The sequence below is a fragment of the Podarcis raffonei genome, chromosome 7 (genome assembly GCF_027172205.1).
Source record: "Podarcis raffonei isolate rPodRaf1 chromosome 7, rPodRaf1.pri, whole genome shotgun sequence".
NCBI lineage: Eukaryota > Metazoa > Chordata > Lepidosauria > Squamata > Lacertidae > Podarcis > Podarcis raffonei.
Window position 1 is genome coordinate 45,410,652 of NC_070608.1, and position 18,988 is coordinate 45,429,639.

The 18,988-nt window shown below is 42.6% G+C and overlaps 1 protein-coding gene across 1 annotated transcript in view; it reads right to left on the minus strand.

The window, feature by feature from the left end:
* LAMA3 (laminin subunit alpha 3) overlaps window positions 1–18,988 on the minus strand; it is a 132,604-nt gene that overhangs the window by 82,327 nt on the left and 31,289 nt on the right. Inside the window, exons 11-21 of the mRNA XM_053396385.1 lie at window positions 15,120–15,179; window positions 13,457–13,495; window positions 13,194–13,334; window positions 12,537–12,671; window positions 8,838–8,972; window positions 7,009–7,146; window positions 5,851–5,897; window positions 4,559–4,658; window positions 2,673–2,725; window positions 1,053–1,158; window positions 34–133 (exon numbers count right to left, since the gene is read on the minus strand). Of these exons, the coding sequence (XP_053252360.1) occupies window positions 34–133; window positions 1,053–1,158; window positions 2,673–2,725; window positions 4,559–4,658; window positions 5,851–5,897; window positions 7,009–7,146; window positions 8,838–8,972; window positions 12,537–12,671; window positions 13,194–13,334; window positions 13,457–13,495; window positions 15,120–15,179 (1,054 nt within the window). The remainder of the gene's footprint in view (window positions 1–33; window positions 134–1,052; window positions 1,159–2,672; window positions 2,726–4,558; window positions 4,659–5,850; window positions 5,898–7,008; window positions 7,147–8,837; window positions 8,973–12,536; window positions 12,672–13,193; window positions 13,335–13,456; window positions 13,496–15,119; window positions 15,180–18,988) is intronic.

Sequence of the window (18,988 nt, forward strand, 5' to 3'; positions counted from 1 at the left end):
GGTGCCTAAGCTTCACTTTTCCATCTTACTTACTCATTGCAGGATTTTCCAACCATGTGCCTTCTGCACTGGCAATCACCCGACAGATCATCACACACACGGCTTATGGCCCCTCCCACGTCACATTTGCACCCTGCGAGTAAAGGAAAGAACCAAACTTTTTAAGCAAAAATATATGATGCCAGAAGAAAGATTTGTAGGTTTTCTGGGATAAAGAGATGGAAAGAACACTCTCTGCCTTTCCGTAAATGACTTTAGTGCCGCATTGTTTATGCTCAAGATCAATTCTCAAAAATGTATATGTATGACTTCCTGCAGTCGGCTGGCACAGCCCCAGAGTCATCACAGCAGATGCTCAACAAAGTACCTGTACAGATCCAAAGTCACCTCTCCATCTCTCACACACAAATCAAGAGCTAGGAAAGAGCAGAGGAGGAAGAACTGACATTGCCCCAACTACTATGGCTGTTTTACTGTAGGTCACTGCTGGAATAAGTCCCTGTTTCTGAAGGGAAAGGGTAGCATAAACAGAATGAGATAAGCAGGGACTCATTAAAACAGTAGTCTGTTTTCTATTTATATCCCACCTTTCTTCCAAGCAGCTCAAGGTAGCTGACATAGTTCTCCATCCTCCATTTTATCCTCACAACAACCCTGTGAAGAAGGTTAGACTGAGAGACTATGACTGGCTTGAGGATATGAAGTGAGCTTCAAGATTCTGGGGGGACTAGAACCTTGGTCTCCCAAGTCTGGGTCGCTAACCACTACACCACACTGACTCTCAAAAACTCCGCACTGGCAACACAGTAAGTGCGCAGTAATCAGGAGTGTGAACACAGCTTAAGGCCATCAGTTGAAAGAGCGATCTGTGTTGAAGGAAGCAGATATTTAATACTGAAAACTTGCCCACTGTCACTTACCAAAATTTAAACAGAAGGCTCACATTGGTAAGAAACAATAATAAATGTTCATATGCAAATATGTTATGTAGAAGTGATTTGAAGACTATATTTTTCAGAAACATGTCCTGTAGTAATTAAACCACACTGTACCTTGACATCCAAAATAATTATTGTCTTCTAGCCCATAATAACCATCTTCACAAGTATCACACGAATCTCCACAAACGTTAGGCTTGCAGTAACATTCACCATCCACCTATAAGGGGAAGGGAGTGGAGAAGCTTTCAAGTTTTCTTTTGATACATTTCTTATTTCAAAAGAGTCTTTAGTAATGACCTAAAATATTTTTAAATAGGCATGAATGGGTGGTTGTGGCATTAGGTGGGAGCTGGTTTGCAAACAAAGAGATAACAATATAGGAAAGGAAAGAAGCCAAATGTCCCACTTCTGCAGGATAGCCTTATGTGGAATTATCTCCCAGGTTCTAGTCTAGAGATGGGGTCCTTGAGCCACTGTTGGACTCCAAATCCCAGCATTCCCAGCCAGCACTGTCATGGATAGGGATGGAGCCCAATAATATCTGTGGGGCCCTGTTCTAATAGAAGCCTAGAGTGGGAAGTTCCTCCTGTGATTTGCCAGATTTGAAGTCAGCCAGTCATGGGTAACTTTGGCAGGGTGAGGGAGCTCATTTATAAAAATTAGCTAAACCTGACACCAACTTGCTAAGCAAGCTACTTGGGATACAGATATGAACATTTACATGGGAGTAGTTCCCATGGGGACGCGGGTGGCGCTGTGGGTAAAACTAGGGCTTGCCAATCGCATGGTCGGCGGTTTGAATCCCCGTGGCGGGGTGAGCTCCCATTGCTCGGTCCCAGCTCCTGCCCACCTAGCAGTTCGAAAGCACCCCCAAGTGCAAGTAGATAAATAGGTACTGCTTTATAGCGGGAAGGTAAACGGCATTTCCGTGTGCTGCGCTGGTGCTGGCTCGCCAGAGCAGCTTCGTCACGCTGGCCACGTGACCCGGAAGTGTCTCCAGACAGCGCTGGCCCCCGGCCTCTTAAGTGAGATGGGCGCACAACCCTAGAGTCTGGCAAGACTGACCCGAACGGGCAGGGGTACCTTTACCTTTACCTTTTTAGTTCCTATTTAACTCAGTATTGTATTTATTTGTTTAGGTGGGCTATTTTTAGATTGCCTAATAACAAAGCTTCTCTAGCAGGCTTACAATGTAGACCAAAAATTCAAAAATAAAAAGATTACAATGTAAGCCAACAAATAAAACACAGCAGATCAAAATGTAGAGAAAGGGATAAACAGAGAGAGGGATAAAAATGCACAGAATCAAACCAGTTTTAAAAGAGGAAGTGGAGAAATAAAATTCGCTGAGCTAAAACTAGGTTGTCATCCTGTTTGCCTGTCAATGAAAACACATTAGGGTAGGTGCTAGGTGGGTCTCTCTGGGGCAGGCATTCCACAAACTAGGGAGTCACTACTGAGAAGGCTTTTTCACTCATTGTCATTTGTAGTACCTCACCTGGAGGGGACATTCATGCATGTCACAAAGGACTAAGAAAGATGAAAAGCAAAGCTTTAAATTGGGCCTAAAAAGCAAGACTTGCACCCAAGCAACAAAGAATATTGGGATGCCAAGGTCCTTTCCCACCCACACATTTGGGGCTGTAGACCACTGTGAGAGCTGGTGCTTGATATGGATTTATTCAGCCAAAGAAGTTGAATAACACATAAGTGAAAACTGAATATTTTTACCTGCCGACACTCTCTGACTCCACTCAGTGTTCCAGATGCCTCACACTGGCACTCTGTAAAGGCAAACATATCCACCTGAAACCCATTTTCTTAGAACCCTTTATATGATTGACATCTGCTGGATAAGGGCTAGACAACAGGCATCCCTAAAGAAACTCTCTGCCTTTTAAATTATAAGACCAAAATCCAGAAAGACTTAGGGTTCATATAATACTCTAACTTGGAATGTCTACCTGTGGTGAAATGAGCCTGTCTCCCTTCTCCAGCCCCATCTGGTGAGCAAAACTCCTGAACTAGGAGATAGTATCTGTTTGAGTGGAAGCTCCCTCTGATTTCACAACCCAGACCCTTAATGAAAACAAGGCCAGGATTACACAGACAGGGAGATTCCACTTTAAAATAAATGTGGGCTGTTCCATTTCAGGTATTAAGTTCATGATGGAGGAGGTACACATGAGACAGAGATATGCTCCTGATTTCCCCCAAACATAGAAATTCTGGGGGGTAAGTATCTTGCATGTGTTCCTGCTAGGTTGACTATCTGTTATCTTCCTCAGTAATTCTCCTGGGGCTATGAAAACCTTACCATCACAACCACTCTCCAGGGAATCTTTGCTGACCTTGCCACATTACCATGTAAGTGGAATTCAGTACTAATAATTCCTATATCTTTTGCTACATTGGTGGAGGCACATTACCATTAAAGTGACATGAATGTTCTTTGGGGGGAAAGCTATTTTAAGACTCCTTTTCACACAGCAAGCTGTCTAAAGACTAGACCTATCAGATACACTTTGGGCATTGCTGAACATTTTGAAAATGCTTCCAGTTATTGTTGTACTTATTTTCCATGTTCTGCATCTCAACATAACTCTAGGCAGTCCATGAAAAAGGCAGGTGTTTTCCAGAAAACTACCAACAGGAGGCTTCTTGGACAAGTAAATAAACAATTTTCTCCAAGCAAAAAGGCCTCACTCTGTGCCAAATCAAACACTATATTGAGGGTGCAATTCTATAGACCTTGAACCTGGGAGTTAAGTCTCATTGAACTTAAGAGGACTTACTTCTGAGTAAATATTTACAGGAATGTGCTGCAAAAGCATGCTTGCATTTGTGTATTTCTAATTTTATTTTTAAATAGCAGCTGTAGATGACCCTGATCCAGATCAAGACTGTAGTGTATAGGAAAAGAGGCTTAAGCCCTTTATTCTGTGTCATTTTCATGATAATCCCGGGCCCCAAAAGGCTGCTATATGAGTTTTGCAAGTGTATGTTGCCTAACTCTGCTAAATTTACATCAAGTGATTCTGCAGAACAGAATTTGGCTATGCATCATTAGGCATCTGTGTTACTAATGGGAAACAGAGTGGTGTTTTTGGTGTTTTTTAAGCAACTGCAAGAATACTGGTTTGTTTGATACTCTCAGCCTGTGAGAATTGTGCTTTCACTAAAAGAGAGCACAAAACCTTCTGCAATATACAAGGCAGCTGAATCCAAAGTCAGTGGTTTAAGACTGCACAGTGAAGGCCTTCGCAACAATGTCCACATCCGTGTCAGTCAGTGAAGCCCCTTTGGAACCTCAAATGTGTACAGGTACTATCATTTTCTTAGGGTTGCTGAATAAAAGATAATAGTGGCAGGTCTGGAGGACCTGGACTGGGCTGAGAACAGGAAAAACCACAGGCTTTATTTTTATAATATAACATGAGGTGTGTACAGTGCTTGTTTCTTTAAAAAAATGTTTAGAAGTACTCTCATTTTCCTACTCATATTGAAAAAGTGCCCCTCAATGAGGCCAAACTTAGATTCACAAAACGTTTAGGGGTGTGCGTACCCCTGCGTACCCCCAGAAAAAAAGCACTGGTTGAGTATCAACACAGCCTTACCTATGCATCCATATGGGTTTTCTCTGGCCAGATGCCAGTAAAGTGGTTTGCAAATGCTACAGGTTGGACCTTCTACATTTTGCAGACACCGGCAATCGTCCTAATGGACAAAGGGAATAATGCATATGTCATGACAGGGAGCTAAGGGTCTTGAGAAACTAGTATACAGCTCTGAAATACACATAGGAAATGGGAGATGGAGAACAGTTTTACAGATGGAGAATCCAGACTTAGAGTTAGTAAGTTGTCTGAAGATACACAATGAGCAGAATTCACCTAACGAGTTCCATCAGCAGAAGTCCTGCACAAGGGCTTCTGCTCATACAACAGGATTTCCCCCCTCTCCTTCCCCTGCAGCCCCTGAAATTGGCTTGGAGAACCCCCAGAGGCAGCCTACAGGGAGAGGAGAGGGGAGATTGTTTCATCTGGCAAGCTGCAACACTTGCACTAATGGGACGTTCCACCCAATACAACCCCAATACAATGATCTGTAGCCGCTAGACTATACTAGTTTGGATCCTTGCATGGCTCAAAATGTGACTGGAGGAGCTGAAGGAACCTATCCAAACTCTGAGAAAGCCCCACCCCCCGGCCAACTCACAGTTGCATCCTTCCAACTTGCAGATGTACCCTTAGAAAATGTGTTGGATTTCTTCATGCTTTTTAAATTAATATGTTTATACAGCCCATCAATAAAGTCCACTGGACAATTTACATTAAGTTATGGATCAATAAAAACACACATACACACACACACACAAATAAAAGATTATCAAAAGCCTGTTTGAGTGGGGAACAGTCTTACACCTCTTTCCTCAATGAACTAATGGGACTTGAGCAGAACAGAGGCAAATTCACTACAGAACATTTCCCTATTATGTATGTATATTGTCATCAAATCTCACAAGTAATAATATTCACACATTTGATATTAGGAGATATGACAAACATTCCATTTCTCCTACGCTTATGAACTAAGTTCCTTATCTAAAAGTCACTTACTGGAGTCTCCTCCCTGGGGCTACAGTGCCTGTGAGGACAACTTGCCCCATGCCCATTAACTAGCAACAGAAAAGGGTGGAGAACCAGTCATTCAAGCCCTAGCAATGTGGCCTTGTGTTATAATTGTAGATGCCACAGTCAGGTTATTTAGCAGGATAGGTGCTAATGTGTTGCCAGCTATTTGTTTCTTTCTCATATAAATCCACTGTTATGAAAATGAAAGTTCAATGAATTATGGCCTTTGAATGACAATTCTATTATGTAATACAATTCTATTATGTAATACTTACAGAATAAGAATCCATGGTTCCTGCTGGGTCACATTCGTTGCTGTTTCCTGTTTACATTTTTAAAAATAAAAAACCCATTATTTTAAAGCTATTTATTTTCAACAATCCATATAGCACTTTTAAAGTGAAGAAAGTATTCTCTGGTTATTTCACTATGCACTGAGCCTCACAACAAACATTGACAGTTTCTCTCAGATATATTCTTAATAATATTTAAATACCTCCTTTTATGTACATACTGCATAGTGTTTTATCCTCACATTGGCCCTGTAGTCAATGTTGGTCCCATTTTAGAGGTAGCAAACAGAGATGGAAAACATTAACTGAGGCCAATAACATGAGTAAGATTTCCCATTAATTTTATACATAACACTGCCCAGTCATTGGTTTTGACTGACTTGGCCATGGCCACTGAGGGAACCTCATGATCACAGAAAAGCAGAAAGAGATGTATGTGCTTGTATCTCTCAAACTTAAGTCCAGACACATTCCATTCATGGAGGATTGAGCTATAAACAACCATTAACTCCTTTCCTGTGGCATCAGGACAGCAGAATTTCTCCGATGAAGCAAGATTATAGCATTTGAAACTTCTTAATTTTAAAAGTCAAGTAAGAGGGGATGTAAAGGAAGTGTATAAAAGTATGCATGGCATAGAGAAAGTGACAAAGAATAGTTTTTCTCCCTCTCTCTTAACACTAGAATGTGTGGACAGAAGAATGAAGCAGAAGAATGTTGATTCAGAACAGATAAAGTACATCTTCACACAGCACATAGTGAAATGATGGAATTTGTTCCTATCAGAGGCAGCAACTTGGATGGCTTTAAAAAGGGATTTTCAAATAAATTTTATTTACTTATTTATTTAAAACATTTTTATCCCACTCTTCAGCTGAAAAATGGTTTGCAAATGTCTGAGGCAAGGTAGTATGGCTTCCTTGCCTCAGTAAACTGTCCCTCTAAAACACCAAATGACATCCTTCAGGACACCTGCCACCACCTGAGCTCTAAGATCTAAGCATCTTACAATTAGCAATGGCAGCCTAAACAAGTAATTAGCCTCACAATGAGGGCAAATCTTGTCCAACTTCCCTGATCACATACAATTTTCTGCTTCTAAAATATTGCCATAAATAAATGTGTCTTGGTAATTATTACCTTGGCAATGAGGAAAACTGTTGGCTGCTGAGAGACATCTGTGACACTGTTGTCCTGTAAAGCCTGGTTGACACTCACACTGGCCTGTGACTGCATCACATGCGCCCTGGTAGGAGCCATGGGCCGAGCACTGACAAGCTGAAGAAAGGTGTTAATTTTATAAGGACACCAGGTTTCATATTACTACACACATACATATACACACACATGGATAAAAGTTTGGAGACATGCTCTGGCAAGCAGCTGCTTCTTTGTAGATTGATACATTCCATGCATCTCCTTTTGGAGAGAGATATGTAACTTGGGGTCAGAGGTCTTATTCATCCTCCTTCTCCTCATGTAGCCCCTAGCTATGTTGGCAATCTCTCTGAGGACACCAAGCCAGAGAGCAGAGGCTCCCTCAACTGAACGAGAAGAGCCATATTTTCCTCTAGTCTTCATGCCTCCATTCAAGCACTTTGGGCATTGAGCAAAAAACAAAAGGCCTCACAAGTTGGTGGAATTCTACAAATATAACACACTGAAATCATCAGCTTCTGAAGTCCACCTACTCAAACGCTTTCAAATCTTGCAAAAATTTTGTTGCGAAAAGTTAATTTCCACAAAAAATATCAAGATGCAGCTAGTTCTATATTGAACAATACAGTGCTGAAATCTGCAATTTTGAATACAGGCCTCTCCCTCTCTCTCTCTCTCTCTCCCCCCCCCCCAGTTAATCTGAGGACAGGAGTTGTTTGAAGCAAAGAGCATGGAAAACATGTTCTCTGCTTACTGTGTAGGTTGTCAGGAATTCTGTCAGCTGCACAGCTACTATACTGTTCTTAGTTATGCAGCCTTTGCCAAGTTGGTTCCCTCTGGATGTTTATTATATTATTATCTACACCTCTATCCTTCCCTTCCTTTCAAAACAGCACTGGCAGCCAACAACAAAGCAGCAGAATGGTGCAATAAAAATCAATAAATTAAAACATCAAGGACATCTAAAAACATTTTAAAACAGTCACATATTCTCACACCTAATCATTTCAAGGTTGCCAGGAACAGTCTCTTTCAGTCATCAAGTGCCTGGGTGAACAGGAATGTTTTTAAATTCCTCCTAAACGCTGATAATGAGGTAGGAAGACACACCTCATCAGAGAGGGCATTCTACAACCAGGGAAATGCCAATGAGAAGGCCCAAGCAGGGGTCAGGGCCAACCAAGCATATTGGCTGGGACTAATGGCAACAGTAGTTCAAGACATCTTTGAGGGCACCTGGTTGAGCAAGGGTAAGTGAACATCACCATCAGAGAGTCACAAAAATGTGTATTCTACCCAAGCTAAAGTTGCTTGGCACACAAACAAAACATTTGCAATATATTGAGCCAGTCTGCTGGTACTTTATGCAATTGAGGTTCAATTTACACTTGAAATTTGTCACTTAGCTTCTTCCCCTTGTGCAGCTGGTTTTTTAACAATTAAAAAGCTGGTGCAACAGTGGGAGGGTGACCAAGATCAACTTCATGGCACAGGGGCAATAATCCTTTGCCTCCATTCAAAATGCTCCTCCCACCCACATGCCTGTTAGAAACAGTTTAGTCCTAAGTGGCAGCTGCTCTCTATAGGTAGGGATAGGGAAACGTTTTTGGCTCCGTGGGCCAAATCCCTTATCAGAACTTAGCATCGCAAGCTGAATTTTGAGAGGTGGGCAGGGCAACCCACCTGTCAGTCACCTGACATCATTTTTATTAAATACATGTAGTAAACTAAAACAGTTTTGCTTCCAAGTACAGTAATACATTGTTAAATCAAAGTTCATATCTGAGAAAGAAACTTGATTGGTTACTTACGCAAACAATTGGGATAGCTATAGTAGCCAGGAGCACACTGGCTGCATTTTGGCCCAGCATAGTTTGTATAGCAATGACAATGTCCCAAAGAGCCACACATGTTGCTCACAGACCCAGATGTATCACAGTTGCATTCTGTAAAGGGGGAGAGAATAAGAAACCATGACACTGTTGTTTGTTAGTTCTCTTTAAGTTAGAAGTTCTTGGCCATTTTTGGCCTGTGGGCACATCTGGAAATCTAAAAGATTGTTGTGGGCACCATAGAATGCTGATTTCATAGAAGGAAAACTGGTGATGCTCAGAATTCCCCCCCCCAAAAAACCCCCCACTTATACCCGCTAAAGCAGGCGACCTCCCTGCCTTTAAGAAACTAGCAACTCCTCCAAAACAAAAATTATTTGAAAAAACATTGAGAGGGACAGGTGGTTTTGGAGGGTACCTAGAAGAATGTCTTGGGGTTCTGTGGTGCTCACAGGTGCTACACAGGGGACCCCAGATTTTAATCATAATTTTTATCCCCCAAAGCAAATGTCAAGAGATGGCAGTAAAAATCCTAATGTTAGGAGGAGGGAGGGAGGGAAGGACCTTCAGCGAAAGGAAAAAAATATGTTCTTCTTGGCACGTCAATATTTAAAATTGTGTCAACATTTATTTAAAAAATAATAATTCAACTATTTTCAAGCTGCAAACCCTGAAGTTTTCCAGTGGACACCAATGCACCATAACCAAATAATAATCGCTATGCCTTTTTATCTGTAAAGTTAGAGAGATCGCTCTAGCATTAGGCAGAATGAGGTGGCTACCTCAGGAGGATGGTTTCGCATGTTATGAAAGAGCAATTAATTATTGGCTATTTAATTTAGTGTTGTCACATTTTCACTGACAGGGAGGGGAAGAGGTGGCTGTGGGATATTCTGCCTCAGGCATGAAAACGACTTGACCTGGCTTTGGTACTATGAACTTTGACTTGGGAAGGTGGGTGCAGTAGGCAACATGTGCTGCTCTCCCTTAGGCAGCAAAATGTATGGGGTCCACTTTATAACTGACATGCCTGAGGACCAAGCAGGATGAAATGAAGCTATCCTTAGTTAAGTGTTTGTGGTATTGCTAGACGATACCCTTATAGTACTAATTCCCTGAGCCTAGCAGCCGATTACTAAATATGCCTTAATTTTTTGCAGTGTCAGCTATTAACATAACCATCTGACGTTCCGTGAGCATTTTAAAAATGCTGATCAGTCTAAACTCTGCAAAAGCAAACTGACAGATTAATGGCTGCTTAGAGCCAAAAGTAATGCATTTACTATGCATATGCATTGGCTTGTGGTACATTATGAGATTTAACAAACTACTGTTGCTACTTCACTTCACTTTTTTTAAAGTTCTTTATGCACCTCCAGCTGTGAGCTACTATCTGAAGACGCCCAGAGGGAGGGCAGGAATGCAAAGTAGATGCCTCTTAAAATACATTGTAACATAATCCCCTTTTAAATATATCAGAATCGTTATTGAATTTGGCTTCAATATGGAATTTAGTTCAGATTTCTCAGCTCCATCTTGAACATGACTGTGGCAAATTATCTGGGCCGTTATTAGACTGTATGGTGAATTCTGATGTTCTAAGCCTCATTAGGTCCTCATGGATAATTACTTAGCTGGAGGCTTTTGCTGCAAAAAAGGATGCCCTCAAAATCACATACTGGCCTAATTCAGGCATAAGGCTAAGCCCAGCCATGGGTTGGCATAAGGAAGTAAATATGAAAGCTCCCAGTGAGAAGATCATAGGCCCTCCAGTCCCAATTGCTGTTGTGTTGCTGCCCAAACCTGGTCTTGTGATTTTCTAGCCCCCGAATAAACCACAGAACAAACTTTTTGTTTTTTATGGTGTAAGCTAAACCGTGGGCCAGGGTTTTGACAAAGTGCTAAACCAAACCATAACTTAGCACACAGCAATGTGTGCAGGAGCAAAAGTAGAGGAAGTGGTCACGATCTTCTTATTGCAGGTTTGCTTAACATTATGTGCAAATGGGATCACTGATTAGTTCCATGTAACAGAAAACATTCCGCCCCCCTCCCCCACTCCCCAGTACTTCAGGTGCTTTAGTAAAGGCTCTTGCACTGTCAAATCACTTTTCTGAGCATTTTCAAATAAAAATGGCTCCACTTAAATCAATATAACGGAGAGTCTTTCATCAATTTTAATGGCTATGGATTTAATGTTTCCCACATAAATCTCAACTCTTATATTTGGGATTTTAACATTTCCCTTCCGATCTATTTAGCTTTCATAAGATGTTTTCCTTTCTTTGGCTGCCTTTGTGAGCCCCTCTCACCTGGGCCTCATGTCAACTTTTTAAAGCTCAACATGTCAACCAAGCCAATTTGAGGTACATTTTCTTAACAAAGCCATGAACTGACTCATTTCCAATGAAACATTCTTCCATGCCAACTGAAGGATATAAGTTATGGTTTTCATTAAATCATTTGTATGTCTTCCCGGTCCAGTAATATCAAACTCTTTTGCTGTGTCGTCTCAATCCAGCATTTTGCAATAAGTGGAGAACTTTTTCAAAGTTCATAATATTTTCCAGTGTCACATTCAGGAAGGGGCAAGCATTCTGCACTCCTGTGAACATAGTGCTGTTTATATTTTATTTAGCCGTTATTTTCCATCACTTTCCAATTACTGGGTCATGTGATAAGAAGAAACTGTCACACAGTCACGTGACACATTGCATCTTGACACCGCAACACATAATGTATGGGGAGGAATTATAGTACAGTAATTGCTTGGAGGGATGCGGGTGGTGTTGTGGTCTAAACCACTGAGCCTCTTGGGCTTGCGGGTCAGAAGGTTGGCAGTTCGAATCCCCGCAACGGGTTGAGCTCCTGTTGCTCTGTCCCAGCTCCTCCCAACCTAGCAGTTCGAAAGCATGCCAGTGCAAGTAGATAAATAGGTACCGCTACAGTGGGAAGCTAAACAGTGTTTCCATGAGCTCTGGTTTCCATTACGGTGTTCCATTGCACCAGAAGCAGTTTAGTCATGCTGGCCACATGACCCAGAAAACTGTCTGTGGACAAACGCCGGCTCCCTTGGCCTGAAAGCGAGATGAGCGCCGCAACACCATAGTCGCTTTTGACTGGACTTTACCATCCAGGGGTCCTTAGCCTTACAGTACTGAGGCACAACACATGCTTTGCAGTTCCAGGTGCAACTCCTAGCCTCTTTAGTTACAGGATCTTAGCTGACATGCTGGGGGGAACCTTGACTGAGACCCTGGAGTGTGGCTGCCAATGAGAGTGGATAGCACCTAACAATGCAATCCTATACAACTCTATTCAAAAGTAAGCCCCATTGAGTAAGCCCCACTGAATTCAGTGGGACTTACTCCCAGGTGTGTATAGGATTGCAGCCTAAAGGACCCACTGCTTTACTCGGTGTAAGGCTGTTTCTAATATCTCAATATGCTTCCCTCCCAATTCTCAAAACATAAGGATGCAGCCTAGAGGGTTTTCCCATCTCTCTTTCCCCCCACCCCCAGCCAACATGTCATTTTATAGAACACTGGGACAGCCTTCAGCTCTTTCAACAAATTTAAATCAGCAATCCAAAAGGAACACACGACTGTATGCATTTTCAAGTTTGATGTCCCCCTGACCAGATCAATGCATTTAGATTTATTTATTTGTTTATTTTACCTTGACAGAAGGGGAAGGAATAGTATCCAGGCTGGCAGGCGTTGCACTGAAAGCCATCTACGCCAACACGGCAAAGGCATCTTCCAAGGAAGTCACATATTTCAGGGAGGGTGCCAGCTAAATTGCACTCACACACTGCCAGGGGGAGACAGGGCACTCTCAGAAGTGATTCTGATAGAAGCAACACACTTCACACATGTCAGAAGCTAAATTACCTCCAGGATTGTAGTGAATATTATCCCCCGTCCCACCATTTGCTAGTTCACAGTTTGATATGCAGGTCATAAAAAAAGTTGATTCTAAAGAAAGCTAATTATTTATGCCACCGTGGAAATCCGATTAACTTGAACTGCACTGAGCACTCACAAGTTCCATAACTAGGTCAACATGCTCCTTCCCCAAGCCTGTTGGAAGTGATATTTATTTTTTTCTTCATTGTTTGATTTTTTTAAGACAGATATGGAACATGTGGCCGTCCCGAGGTTGTTAGACTCCAACTCCCATCATCCCCAGGCAGCATGGCCAAGGATCAGAGATTATGGGCAATATTGGGGGGACCACAGGTCCCCTATCTGTGATCTAATAAGTTCCCAAGGTGGCTAACAAAAACACAACACAAATACCGTATAAAAATAAGCCAAAACCATGATTACTTACTTTGACAGAAAGGGTAATGGAAATAGCCTACAGCACAGCTATCACAGGCAATTCCTTGAAATCCTTCACGGCATTGGCACTGTCCTGTTTGTCTGTCACATTCACGATCACCTAATGCACCTGAGCCATGGCACTGGCAAGCTAGGGACATTTTTAACAAGTTAATAGTCTTGAAATTCAAACGTATTTGGATGGGGGGGGATTAAAATTGCATTGCATTTGATTTTGGCATCTGTCAGCAGAATCAGAATCGTAGAACTTACATTGACAACGTGGCCCAAAAAATCCTGGCTTGCAGCCTCCTAATGCAGAAAGACAGAATGACGCCGTGGAATTAACAGAACAAGCAAAGGAAACCCTCAAATGTAGCAAATCTATTAGTTGCTAAAGAACGTTATTAAAGGATAAGCCCTGCCTTGCTGATTTCCAGCTGCAGGAACTGAGGAAGCCAGGAAGCTCTAAGTAAAAGATTTTCAATGCTAAGAAACAGACAGGTCTTGTGATGGATGAATTCTTGACCAGCAGAAGTCAACTTACTTTGTAAGTGGACATACACACACGTATTAAACCTATTTTTCTCTTCTTTTTAAAAAAGTAGTATTTATTAAGCTTTTAAAACAAGCACGTACAGTTCCAAATGTTGGCGTTGTTCAAATGTAAGAAGCTATGCACAGTGTTGTTTATTCTAATTGGTAGTGGCTCTCCAGCATCTCAGGCAGAGATCTTTCACATCACCCTGCTACCTGACTCTTTTTTTTAATGGAAATGCCAGGGTTTGAACCTGGGACTTTTTGCATGCAAAACATGGGTTCCTTCTCTCAACGGAGAATGAAGTGAATCATTGTGATGCACTGTCTGCCTTTGGTCATGTCCACACCATACATTTAAAGCACTCTTATACCATTTTGAGGGACGCGGGTGACGCTATGGGTTAAACCACAGAGCCTAGGACTTGCCGATCAGAAGGTCGGCGGTTCGAATCCCCACGACGGGGTGAGCTCCAGTTGCTCGGTCCCTGCTCCTGCCAACCTAGCAGTTCGAAAGCACGTCAAAGTGCAAGTAGATAAATAGGTACCACTCCAGCGGGAAGGTAAACGGCGTTTCCGCGCGCTGCTCTGGTTCACCAGAAGTAGCTTAGTCATGCTGGCCACATGACTCCCTTGGCCAATAAAGCGAGATGAGCGCTGCAACCCCAGAGTCGGCCACGACTGGACCTAATGGTCAGGGGTCCCTTTACCTTTACTATACCATTTTGACAGCCGTGTCAAATGAAATCCGGGGACTGGAGCTTGTTAAAGGTGCTGGGAATTGTAGCTCTCTGTGGGATCCTCTAACAACCCTCAACACCCTTATAAACTAGGATTCCTTGGAGGAATCCTTTAAACACATGCCTTTCTACTCAAAGTAAGCCCCACTAGATTTAAGTGACAAGGCCCCACTGAGCTCAAGGCCTCAATCCTATGCATACTTACTTGGGATTATGCTCCTGAGTAAGTATGCATAAGATTGAGGCGTTGAAGCCTCTTTCTCTCATCCCAGCACAGAAGTCAAGCAAGCTGCCAGAGGACAGACAGAGTAATCAGTCCCTCTCTGGGCAGTGTGCGGCATGGAAAAGAAGAATGAGGCAAAAACAAAGGAGAAAAGTGGGTGGCATTAAGAGAAGGAGAAAATGAGATGGCAGTAAGAGAGGAAAAGGACACTAACCAAAGGAGGAAGGCACTCACATGTTTTAATCCAAAGACGAAGCACATTCATACTAACAATTTTATGAATATCCACATACAAACCAGCCTCAGAAAGAAAAAGTCATATGCTACTTGAGTAAACCCACCCTCAGATTAACTATATTTATGGGGATTGTGCCTATGATGGATACCGGGTCATTAAATTATAAAAATGCAAACACAACAGAAAAAGATCACTTGCCAGCTATATGACCAGCTGAAGGGTCTTCTGGACTTGGAGTAACAGGATAAACAGGATTCCCTTTCAAGAGGGGAGGAAAAGAAGACAACTTTCAGAAAATACCTAGTACATTTTACTTACTTACTACATTTATACATCGCTCTTCTACCCAAAGCACTCAATGTGCTTCACAGTTTAAAACAATTACTTATAAATAAAATAAATAAATAATATCTTTATTGTCATTGCCCCCTCTCGGGGACAACGAAATTACTTGACTGCTCCATAAAAACACTAATTAAACAATACAGTATAGTACAGCAAGGAAGATTAGATGACTTTCAAAGTCCAGGCTTCCCATTCAGGGCCGAGATTGCTCTGGAGAAGAAGCTGTTCTTAAGACGGCTCGTTCTTGTCTTCATCGTCCTGTATCTCCGTCCCGACGGCAGAAGCTCGAAGAGACAGTGACCAGGATGCGATGGATCTTTTACTATGTCCAGTGACTTCCTATGACACCTTGTGGCATAAATCTGCTCTAAGGTGGAGAGTGGGCAGCCAACAATGCTCTCTGCTGCCTTAACAACTCTGCACAACCCCATCCTGTCCTGGGTAGTACAGCTTCCGTACCACACACATAATCCATAAGTGAGCACGCTCTCAATGGCACAGTGATAGAAGGCAAGCAGCAGTTTCTGCGGAAGATGGTTTTTCCTTAGAATTCTCAAAAAGTACAGTCTCTGCTGCGCCTTCTTCACAAGCCCCCTTGTGTTGACACTCCAGGACAGATCCTCTTGTAATTCAATGCCCAAAAAATCTGAACGTTGTTACCCTCTCCACACAGACCCCATCAATCAAAAGTGGCTGGACATTGCTCTTCTGTCTCCTGAAGTCCACCACAAGCTCCTTTGTCTTCCTTGTATTTATGAGCAAGTTGTTAGCTCTGCACCACTCTGTCAGCCGCTCCACCTCATCTCTATAATCCGTTTCACCCTCCCTTTCAGGGATGAGCCCAATCACGGTTGTGTCATCTGCAAATTTTACAACCCTATTACTAGGGTGAGTAGCGACACAATCGTACGTATAGAGAATATAAAGGAATATATAAAATATATTTATATTATAAATATAAATATTTATAATTTCATAAATATGATACAATGGCTCAGGATGGCATTATCTCAAGGACCACCTGTGCCCATATGAACTAACCCAGACCCTGTGATCATCATAAAGCCCTTCTTCGTGGGCCTCTTCCACAAGAGGTCTGGAGGATGGAAACGTGAGAGTGGGCCTTTTCCACAGTAGCTCCCCATTTGTGGAATGCTCTCCCCAGGGACATTCAGCTGACACCTTCATTATGATCTTTAGGTGCCGGGGAAAACTTTCCTCTTCAACCAGGCCTTTGGCTGATTAACATTCTATGAGCTTTTAAATGTGTTTGGGGTGGTGGTTATGGGTTTATTTTGTCCTTGTCATAGAATCATAGAATCATAGAGTTGGAAGAGACCACAAGGGCCATTGAGTCCAACCCCCTGCCAAGCAGGAAACACCATCAGAGCACTCCTGACATATGGTTGTCAAGCTTCTGCTTAAAGACCTCCAAAGAAGGAGACTCCACCACACTCCTTGGCAGCAAATTCCACTGTTGAACAGCTCTTACTGTCAGGAAGTTCTTCCTAATGTTTAGGTGGAATCTTCTTTCTTGTAGTTTGGAACCATTGCTCCGTGTCCGCTTCTCTGGAGCAGCAGAAAACAACCTTTCTCCCTCCTCTATGTGACATCCTTTTATATATTTGAACATGGCTATCATATCACCCCTTAACCTCCTCTTCTACAGGCTAAACATGCCCAGCTCCCTTAGCCGTTCCTCATAAGGCATCGTTTCCAGGCCTTTGACCATTTTGGTTGCCCTCCTCTGGACACGTTCCAGTTTGTCAGTGTCCTTCCTGAACTGTGGTGCCCAGAACTGGACACAGTACTCCAGGTGAGGTCTGACCAGAGCAGAATACAGTGGCACTATTACTTCCCTTGATCTAGATGCTATACTCCTATTGATGCAGCCCAGAATTGTATTGGCTTTCTTAGCTGCCGCGTCACACTGTTGGCTCATGTCAAGTTTGTGGTCAACCAAGACTCCTAGATCCTTTTCACATGTACTGCTCTCAAGCCAGGTGTCACCCATCTTGTATTTGTGCCTCTCATTTTTTTTGCCCGTGCAATACTTTACATTTCTCCCTGTTAAAATTCATCTTGTTTGTTTTGGCCCAGTTCTCTAATCTGTCAAGGTCGTTCTGAAGTGTGATCCTGTCCTCTGGGGTGTTAGCCACCCCTCCCAGTTTGGTGTCATCTGCAAATTTGATCAGGATGCCCTTGAGTCCATCATCCAAGTCGTTGATAAAGATGTTGAATAAGACCGGGCCCAAGACAGAACCCTGTGGCACCCCACTAGTCACTCTTCTCCAGGATGAAGAGGAACCATTGATGAGCACCCTTTAGGTCCGGTCAGTCAGCCAGTTACAAATCCACTGAGTGGTAGCATAGTCAAGACCGCATTTTACCAGCTTCTTTACAAGAATATCATGGGGCACCTTGTCAAATGCCTTGCTGAAATCAAGGTAGGCTACATCCACTGTGTTCCCTTCATCTACCAGGCTTGTAATTCTGTCAAAAAATGAGATCAGGTTAGTCTGACATGACTTATTTTTCAGAAATCCATGCTGACTATTGGTGATCACAGCATTCCTTTCTAGGTGCTCACAGACTGTTTGCTTAATGATCTGCTCCAGAATCTTCCCTGGTATTGATGTCAGACTGACTGGGCGGTAATTATTTGGGTCCTCTCTTTTCCCCTTTTTGAAAATAGGGACAACATTTGCCCTCCTCCAGTCTGCCGGGACTTCGCCTGTTCTCCAGGAATTCTCAAAGATGACTGCCAGTGGTTCTGAGATCACATCTGCCAGTTCTTTTAATACTCTTGGATGCAGTTCATCTGGCCCTGGAGACTTGAATACATCTAAACTAGCCAAGTATTCTTGTACTATCTCCTTAGTTATTCGGGGCTGTGTTTCCTCTGCTGAATCATTTGCTCCAAATTCTTCAGGTCGGGCATTGTTTTCTTTATCGGAGAAGACTGAGGCAAAGAAGGCATTGAGGAGTTCAGCCCTTTCTGTGTCCCCTGTTTGCATTTCACCATCTTCTCCTCTGAGTGACTCCACTGTTTCTTTGTTCTTCCTTTTGCTACGAACATACCCATAAAAGCCTTTTTTGTTGCTTTTAACCTCTCTAGCAAGCCTGAGTTCATTCTGTGCTTTAGCTTTTCTGACTTTGTGTCTACACGTGCTGGCTATTTGTTTGAATTCCTCTTTGGTGGTTTCCCCCCTTTTCCATTTTTTGTACACATCCTTTTTTAATCTTAACTCAGTTAAAAGTTCTTTAGATAGCCACCCTGGCTTCTTTAGGCACCTTCCATGTTTCCGTCTCATTGGTATTGCCTGAAGTTGTGCTTTTACTATCTCCTTCTTAACAAACTCCCAGCCATCATGAACTCCCTTTCCTTTTAGTATTACTGTCCATGGGATCTCACCCAGCACTTCCCTAAGTTTTATGAAGTTAGCTTTCTTAAAGTCAAGAAATTGAGTCCTAGTATGCTTGGCTGCTCCTTTCCACTGTATAGTAAACTTCAGAAGAGCATGATCACTCACGCCTAATGATCCTTCCACTTCTACCCCACTAACCAGGTCATCAACATTGGTTAGGACCATATCTAAAATGGCTGTTCCTCTTGTTGCTTCTCCCACTTTCTGGACAATGAAGTTGTCTGCAAGGCCAGTGAGGGATCTGTTTGACCTTATGCTCTTGGCTGAGTTTGACATCCAACAAATATCCGGGTA